The sequence below is a fragment of the Nicotiana attenuata genome, unplaced genomic scaffold (assembly GCF_001879085.1).
Source record: "Nicotiana attenuata strain UT unplaced genomic scaffold, NIATTr2, whole genome shotgun sequence".
Taxonomy (NCBI): Eukaryota; Viridiplantae; Streptophyta; class Magnoliopsida; order Solanales; family Solanaceae; genus Nicotiana; species Nicotiana attenuata.
In genome coordinates, this window is record NW_017671447.1 from 263,465 (window position 1) to 272,649 (window position 9,185).

Sequence of the window (9,185 nt, forward strand, 5' to 3'; positions counted from 1 at the left end):
ATGAATATATAGCTAACTAACTAACCTCCTTACTCATGTGCATAATTACCCCTATTCTAGAAGATACTAGAAGCTACTATTATTGTATGTACAGAGGATAACAAAAGAAAATACTAAATTGATGTAAGTCCAGTAAGGAATTAGCTGATGAAAGCCCAATATGCCAATAGGCCCAATAACCAGTTGTAACTCGTGTAGCCCAATAGTGCCATATAGTGAGAAGAAACCCTTATCTTCTTTTCCATTTCATTGTTGTCAAGAAACCCTATCTTTAGTTTCTTTTCCATCGGCAACACCCCCCCCCCCTCAAGTTGGAGGGGGCGGAAAGCACGCCCAACTTGCCCAGTAAACTACGATGGAGAGGACCAAAAAGGGGCTTGGTAAACAGGTCAGCGAGTTGATGGTGAGAAGGAAGAAAGGAGAGAGAGAGATGAGCCCCGCTTGGAACTGCTGCCTAACAAAATGGCAATCAAGTTCCACATGTTTGGTACGCTCATGGAAGACGGGGTTTTTGGCGATATGGATGGCGGCCTGACTGTCAGAGTGAAGAGGCACCGGCAACGAAGGAAGAACAGAAAGATCGTCAAGTAAACGAACGAGCCAGGTTAGTTCAGCAACGACTTGCCGCATGGACCGGTACTCGGCTTCAGCGGAAGACAAAGAGACGGAAGGTTGTTTCTTGGACTTCCAAGAAACAGGACAACCTCCTAGACTAATGAAAAACCCACTGACAGAGCGACGACTATCAGGATAAGAACCCCAATTAGAGTCGCAAAAGGCAAGTAAATCAAGAGAAGGATCAGCACTCATGAAGAGACCTAAACCAGGGTCACGAAGGAGATAACGAAGACAATGATGAGCAGCAGAGAAATGAGGCTCGCGAGGGTCTTGCATGAATTGACTAAGATGCTGGACGACAAAAGAAATATCAGGACGGGTGTGAGTTAAGAAATTAAGTTTGCCCAAAAGACGACGATAGAGCAGAGGATCAGCAAGAGGAGCCCCAACACTAGTACGTAGTTTAGAAGAAGGGTCCAAAGGAGAAGAGGCAGGGGACAAACCAAGGCAGTCAAATTCAGTGAGAAGGTCAAGAGTGAACTTGCGTTGGCATATGATCAGACCAGAGGACTCACGAAGTACTTCCATCCCCAAGAAATAAGATAAGTTCCCCAAGTCTTTAATTTTGAATTCATGATCTAAGAATTGTTTCAAATCATTCAGCTCCTGAACATTGTTGCTTGTTAGTAAAATGTCATCCACATAAACTGCCACCAGAGAAACAGAATCACCAGTTTTCTTGTAAAAAAGAGAGTAGTCGTTAAGGGAGTGAGTAAAACCCTTGAAATTAAGAGCAGCAGTCAAACAAGCATACCACTGCCTAGAGGCTTGGCGAAGACCATAGAGAGATTTCTTGAGTCGACAAACTAGGTTAGGAGAAGGAGGGTCTAAGCCTGCTGGAAATTTCATATAAACTTCTTCATGTAAATCCCCATGTAGAAAGGCGTTATTCACATCCAATTGATAAAGTCCCCAATTTTTTTAACAGCAATAGCAAGAATGCACCTAATAGTGGTCAATTTGACCACAGGGGAGAAAGTCTCTGCAAAATCAATCCCCTCTCGTTGAGTATCCCTTCTAATAACCAAACGAGATTTGAGCCTTTCCACACTCCCATCAGATTTTAGTTTAACCTTGTAGACCCACTTACAAGGTAAAGCCTTCCTCCCAACAGGTAATGGAACTACCTCCCAAGTATCATTAGCCTTTAAAGCATCAAGTTCCTTATCCATTGCTGCTTGCCAACCAGGGTCCAATGCTGCCTGAGAATAACTAGAAGGCTCATGGACATTAGGTAGGGAATTTAGCAAACTTTGGTTAGAAACAGAAAGTAGATTGGGAGAAATAGTAGAAGGGGAAACAAGTGAGAAGAAACAGGAATTAGATACATTGGTTAGGTGCACTGCCCCACAGATGTAGTCAGACAAATAACTAGGAGCATTGTGTTCTCTTAAAGATATGCGCAAGGCATCAGGAGGAACCTCAGAAGAGGAAACATGAGTGGTGGGAGGATGAGAAGGAGATGGAGAGGAGGAGATAGGTGAACCAGATGAAGAAGGAGAAGGATTAAAAGATGATGTAGAAGGTGAACTAGGAATAGGACTATGATCAGCTGGAGGAAATGAAACTGGAGAGGAAACAGGAGCAGGAGAATCATCAGTGGGGAGAGGAATAGAGGAATCAGAAAAAGTGATAGGTTGTGGTGTAGAAAAATCAATAGTAGAAGAAGGAGGAAAGAACTGAGAGAAAGTAGTGGTAGGATGTGTAAAAGGAAAAACAGATTCATGAAAAATCACATTTCTGGAGACAAAAACCTTATTGGTTGCTAAATTTAATAGCTTGTATCCTTTCTTACCAGTAGGATAACCAAGGAAGACACAAGTGATAGCCCTAGGATCAAGTTTGCCTCTAAGATTAGGCAAAGTAGAAGCAAAACATAAGTATCCAAAACTTCTAAGAAAAGTGTAATTAGGAGGTTTGTGAAACAGTATTTCATAAGGAGATTTGTAGTGTAGAAGTTTGGTAGGAAATCTATTAATGAGAAAAGTGGCAGTAAGTAAACATTCCCCCCAATAACAAATAGGTACTTTGGAATGAAAAAGAAGAGCTCGACAGGTTTCCATCAAATGTTTGTGTTTTCTCTCAACAATACCATTTTGTTGAGGGGTCCCAACACAAGTGGTTTGGTGAATAATTCCTTTGGAAGAAAAATAAGCTATGGTAGCAAGACTGCTTCCTAGCTCAAAGGCATTATCAGACCTAACTTTCTTGACTTTGACTTCAAATTGTTTTCTACCATAGATATGAAGGATTTGAGAACAGTGAAGGCATTACTTTTAGTACTGAGTAGGTATGTCCAAGTACCCCTACTAAAATCATCAACAATAGTAAGGAAGTACTTAAAACCATTGTAGGTGGGTTCCTTGTAGGGTCCCCAGGTATCAATGTGAATAAGTTCAAAAATATGAGAAGTAGAACTTGTGCTGTCTGGAAAAGGTAATCTGTGTTGTCTAGCCATAGGACAAATGGAACAGGGAATATCTTCTTTACAAACAGCAGATTGTGGTAAGATAGAAATATATCTCATGGTAGAAATGGGTAAATGTCCTAGCCTTACATGCCACAGATTTTTATCAGTATTAACAGAGTTAGACATAATATGAGAATTGCAGTATGGTAGAGAAGAATTCTGTGAAAATGTGACAGCTTTATTTGAATACAGGGAATCAGCAAGCTTGTGAGTTGAGTGGAAAAGGTAAAGACCAGCCTTCACATCACCAAGGACCATGGGCCTCCTCAAAGAAAGGCCCTGCATCAAACAACAAGTTTCAGCAAAGGTAAGAAGAACTTTGAGTTGAGTGCACAGTCTGTTAACTGAAATGAGGTTGAATTTAAAATCTGGGACATAAAGAACTTTGTGTAGAGTCAAGTCTGGATGTATTGTTACTTGTCCTGCCAGAGTTACTCTTAATCTTTGTGAATTAGGAAGATTAACATTAACAGGATTAGGTAAAGGTTTGATATTAACAATGATGCTAGAGTCAAAAGTCATGTGTTCTGAAGCTCCAGAGTCAAGAATCCAAATATGACTCCTAAGATTGCTTTGTGAATAGGAAAGATTAGGCAAGCATGTACCAACACAATTAGCATTGGCAATGGTTTCAGAATTTGTTGTAGCTTCCTGACCAATTTTAACTTGTTGAAGTAATTTCATTAGTTGTGTCAATTGTTCTTGCTTTATACCAATGGTTGCTTCCACATCATGGGATTGAACTTGACCATAACCTTCATCTGTTGTTACTGCATTTCCTTGAATAGAATTCTGAATTCTTCTTTGTTTGAAATTCTGTGGATAACCTGGCTTGAAATTCTGTGGATAACCATGAAGTTTATAGCATTTGTCGATTGTATGTCCTGGCTTTTTGCAATAGTTGCAATTCAGACATCTCCTGTTGTCTTGATTAGTTCTAAAAGTATAACCACCAGTGTTATTCACTGTAGAGGTTGTAGGTTTAGCTTGAGTTAAATTAAACCTTTGTGTTGGCACAGCAAATGACCCAGAGTCACTAGGATAATGTCCCATGTTTTGTATCCCTCTTTGCCTTTCCTCTTGCAAGAGTAAGTAGTAAGCCCTATCAATATTTGGTAAAGGATGCATCATCATGATATTTCCCCTAACATTAGTATATGATCATTCAGTCCCATTAAAAACTGAACCAATTTCCGTCTCTCTTCAAGTGCATCATTCTTATCATTAGCTCCACACTTACAATCAACACAAACACATACAGTCCTTGCATCAAGTAATTCTATTTCATCCGATATAGCTTTTATCTTGTTGAAGTAAGTAGCAATGTTGGAAGATCCTTGCACTGTTTCTAATTGTTGTTTTTGCAATTCAAATGATTGTGCTAGGTTGGATTGCCCATACCTATCTTCAAGTTATTTCCACAGAATCCTTGCAGATTTAGAGTAAATCACGCTGGGCCTGATGTCTGGAGTAAGAGAATTCAAAAGCTAGGCAAACACCATGTCATTGTACCTTATCCAATATCGCAAATATGGTGAGTCATCCTTAGGCCTGACCAAACTGTTGTCAATAAAACCTAGCTTATTTTTAGCAGATAAAGCAATCAAAATTGATTTTCTCCATCCTCCATAACCAGTTCCATCGAAAGGAGGAGAAATCAAACACATTCCAGGAGAATCAGAAACATGCAGAAAGTATGGATGATCTGGATCGATTTTGGTTGCTGCCATTTAAATCAGCTTCAAGGAGAAGATCTGAAGAATTCCAATTGAATTTGAGTAAAAAAAACAGTTTCAAGGAGAAGATCTGAAGAAACTTCAATGAACTAGAGTATAAAATCAAACGATCTAGAAGAGATTTGTAACAAAATAATAGAAAAAATCGAATGGATCGAGCAGAAGCTCTGATACCATGTTGATTTTAGAGAGAGAGATTTTGTAAAGAGAGCAAATGAATATATTCTTCTTATTATTGATTCTGTAACCGTTTTACAAGAGTTGAAAATGAATATATAGCTAACTAACTAACCTCCTTACTCATGTGCATAATTACCCCTATTCTAGAAGATACTAGAAGCTACTATTATTTTATGTACAGAGGATAACAAAAGAAAATACTAAATTGATGTAAGTCCAGTAAGGAATTAGCTGATGAAAGCCCAATATGCCAATAGGCCCAATAACCAGTTGTAACTCGTGTAGCTCAATAGTGCCATATATTGAGAAGAAACCCTTATCTTCTTTTTCATTTCATTGTTGTCAAGAAGCCCTATATCTTTAGTTTCTTTTCCATCGGCAACAAAACATGACTTGTCCTTTGCGCTGTGTTAACGCAATTTTTGAATATTCTCAAGGCGGAGAAGCAATAGAAGTCATACTAATCCCGTTGATTCCAACTCAGAGGAGAATACCATTCATCTGAGCAATGAAGTCTTCAGACATATGAAACGACTAAGAATATTTATATCAGCGTCTCACAAGAACGTCATATATTTTTGCTCTCATGACCCCATTAAGTTTCTTTCTAACAACTTATGCTGGTTTAATTGGTCATATTATCCTTCACCATCATTGCTAGAAAATTTTGAACCACCAAAGCTGGTGGGGCTTATTATGCATTGCATTTACGTGGTTAACCTCTGGAAGGGGTCAAAGGTATGATTTTAAGTCTTTGAGACCTCTGTGAATATATAGTTTGACTTATTTTTCTCTATGATCTAAGTTACAAAAACTGTAATTGTATTCATTGATTTCATTTAATTGTTCAAAACAGCATTTAAACAGGTTGAGTATTCTTGATTTGAGTGATTCTCGAAAATTAGTCCAAATTTCAGACCTTTCTGGGTCTCCAAATTTGGAGAGGCTATTCCTACGTCGCTGTGTTTGGCTGGTAGAGGTCCACCCATCTGATGGAGCCCTCAAAAAGCTTACTACTATTTTAGATGTGGAAGGTTGTGAAAAACTTGAAAGGCTTCCCTCTAAATTTTGAATATCTAAATTTTGCTGGTTGTCGGAGTTTGAGAAAAGTTTCAGAAATTTAGCAAAATGTGAATCGCTTAACAAAATTCAAGCAGCCAAACTTTGGGGTACTTGAACTACAATCATCATTCCTGAGCTATCTAGATTTGAGTGGCTGCAGTAAAATTGAAACGCTTCCTAGCAGCATGTGCAAGTTGAAAAATTTGAAGTGTCTGTACCTCAATCGCTGTACCAAACTAAAGAACTTGCCGGAAGACATTTGTGAACTAGTGAAACATCAATTTGGTGCACCCCAAATTCCATCACATCTTTGGGGATGTTTTGCCCAACTTGATTTGAAGTTTCAGCTGCCCAGTGTTTTATCCGTCTTTTGCTCACTTATAAGGCTGGATCTTAGTGCTTGCAATTTATTTGATGGAAGGATTCCTGAGGATCTTGGATGCTTGGCCTCACTACTAGAGTTAAACCTGAGCAAAAATAACTTCACTTTTTTACCTAAAAGCATTGTGCTACTTAACCGTCTTCGACACCTTGACATAACCTATTGTGAAAAGCTTACAGAGCTGCCAGAGCTTCCTCCAGGTATAATGAAACTGTTTCTAGACGATCGCTTTGCTTTGGAAAGCATTCCAACACTACCAACCATGTACAAAGAGTTGTACTTGGTCTCATTCGCTAATCGGAAGTTGCAAGAGATGTGGTGTGCTTCACACAGGGAAAGTTCTGGTGCAATTACTTGGTCTCATTCTCTAATTGTGTAACATTAATATTGCTGTAGTTGGTTTTTGACGACCAGTGCAGAGGGGGAAGATTTGGTATTGTCTTCCCTAGAAGTGATCCAAGTGCTAAGGTTCCTTGGTGGTTCAAGTATCGTAAGACATGTTCAACGAGGATTTCCTTCAACTTGAAGAGACAGTGGTATAATAATAAGTTTATGGGATTTGCTATCTATTGGCAGCTTCCTTTCTTAAATGATGAATCACCAAAAACCCGTAATAGGCAGCTTGCATTCAGTTTGTTATGGGGTGCAACAATCACTGCAAAATTGGTGCTAGAACGTACTGCTATAGTTCATTTGCAAGTGTCAAATATAGTAGCATATGGCAGTCATGACTGCTTTATTTTCTTACAATTGGACCTAAGAAAGGTACATTTTAATGATAAAGGTAAGGGCACAATGTTGATAGATAATCCAAATGACAATTGTAGATTTCAGGCATCTCTAGATTGCCCTATGTCATCAAATTGGGGAGTTCGTCTGGTATATGCTGATTATATTGAGGTGATGAGGTTGGAATGGGCTTGGCAGCCTGACAGATTTGAGCTTGAGCATTTGCGTGATGAGGGTGATGAGTTGTGTGCTGAGAGGTTGAAACAATTGTCAGTTCCAGGGGAAATAAGATATTTTTATGTAAAACTTATTTTCTATGAATTGCCAGTTCTATCGACTTGCCCTATATGCTTATCCTTTGCTGAAGACTTGACTCACGTATTCTTGAACTGTAAATACTCTCAGCTAGTCTGGGAAGGATCAAGATTGGGCCTAAACTTTAAAGTTGTGACCCCAGTTAAATTTCAAGAGTGGTTACTTACCTGGACTTTGTTAGCTCCTGAAAATGAAGATTTAAGTTTTTCGTTGGTTGTCCTATGGGCAACAAGTTAGTGCAAGAAAGAGCTGTTTTTGTTCCCTCAGAAGTCATTTCCACTGCCATTAAAGAGCACTCAAGGTTTTCGTATTCTGTAGGCATAGCAAAAAGAGAGCTCTATGAGGTGCATAGAGGAACAATCGTCGATCTCAATTCTTTCAACGTTGATTCTGATGTACAGTTAGACGACGACGTACTAGAAATGGAGGTTAAGGGAGCTTGGAAAGAGGGACAAGAATGGGCTGGAATGGCGTGGATAGCTTATTGGTGGAAATCTCGGGTTAAAGTGGCTGAAGCTAGAAGATCGTTGAAGATCATTAGTGAACTACATGCAGAAGTACATGCCTTTGTGCATGCAGTGAAATGGTCCTTCGGCGTATATTCTCCAATCTTAATTTTGTCTGACAACCAGATCTTGATTAAGGAACTCCATAATTCATATTGTTGTTCAGATCAAGACATTGTCTGTATGTTTGTATCAATCTCTTCAATTCATGGAAGCAACTAAAATATCCTGGAAAGTTTTCAAAGTTCCAAGTTATGCAGTATCAGCTGCAAAGAAAGCAGCAAAAATGGCCATGAAGACTCAAATGGATGTATTGAACTGTATTGTAATATAGATACAGCACATGTAATAGTTAGTTAGTCACTTGTTTTTTCTTGTTAATGACAGCTGTTAATGAGCTGTCAATTAGTTAGTGCACTACTGAAAAATTGGTCTACGGTAATGGTTGAAACACCGTTCCCACAGACTGCCAAACCGTTGCCATAGGGATATTGGAACGGTTTAAAGACCGTCGCATCAGCCGACGTACCCATAGGTCTACTGGAACGGTTCTTGCAACGGTTTGCATCGCTGTGACAGTAGATACGTCTATCGCAACGGTTTTCCCTTTCTCTGTTGGAACGGCTATCTTCTTCAATTGGAACAGTTTTAAACCGTTACTATATTGTTTATACAACGGTTTTTAACCGTTACCGTATTATTTAAAGCAACACTTATGTAAGCTATTGCTACGGTTATTTTGGATATAGCCACGGTTTGTTTAGGCTATCGTAACGGTTATATTTGTATTTGGAACGGTTTGCAGATCATTTTGGAACAATTTATGGGACCTATTGCAACGGTTTACATTGTTTACTGGAACGCCATTTGTGTCCTATTGCAACGGTTCTGGTAGGCTATTGTATCAGTTCAGTTAAAACCAAAATATAGCACCTGTTATAAATAAATATTTATACATATAATAAATTATAATAACACTCAAGTTTAAATACATCATAAAATGAAACTATTATTAATACAAAATTATCCATCAAAAAAATAATATCCATAAAGCAAATATTCTACCCCATGAGTGCATAAGTTTTGTACATTTCAAGAGAGTAAATAAGTTCAAAAATGTTGGTAACAAAAGATTCCTAGAACATTCATCTATAACAATTCAAAATTCATTTCAAGTAAGGTCTAGT

The 9,185-nt window shown here is 38.6% G+C and overlaps 2 protein-coding genes across 2 annotated transcripts; both read right to left on the reverse strand.

Moving 5' to 3' along the window:
* Window positions 1-306: 306 nt before the first annotated feature.
* On the reverse strand, window positions 307-1,467 carry LOC109208354 (uncharacterized mitochondrial protein AtMg00810-like). The gene has a single exon (XM_019371457.1). The coding sequence runs from the start codon at window positions 1,465-1,467 to the stop codon at window positions 307-309; it is 1,161 nt and encodes a 386-aa protein (XP_019227002.1).
* Window positions 1,468-1,508: 41 nt separating this feature from the next.
* On the reverse strand, window positions 1,509-4,141 carry LOC109208355. Its single transcript, XM_019371458.1, has 2 exons — window positions 2,958-4,141; window positions 1,509-2,850 (listed from the first exon to the last, which is right to left on the reverse strand). Exons 1-2 carry the CDS (start codon window positions 4,139-4,141, stop codon window positions 1,509-1,511), a joined length of 2,526 nt encoding a protein of 841 aa, XP_019227003.1.
* Window positions 4,142-9,185: the final 5,044 nt, after the last annotated feature.

Coding starts and splice junctions, on each gene's coding strand:
- LOC109208354 (XM_019371457.1), bottom strand. CDS start 1,467: ATGAAATTTCCAGCAGGCTTAGACCCTCCTTCTCCTAACCTAGTTTGT.
- LOC109208355 (XM_019371458.1), bottom strand. CDS start 4,141: ATGGGACATTATCCTAGTGACTCTGGGTCATTTGCTGTGCCAACACAA. Junction 2,851..2,957: donor CCCACCTACAATGGTTTTAA/GTACTTCCTTAC, acceptor TATCTATGGTAG/AAAACAATTTGAAGTCAAAG.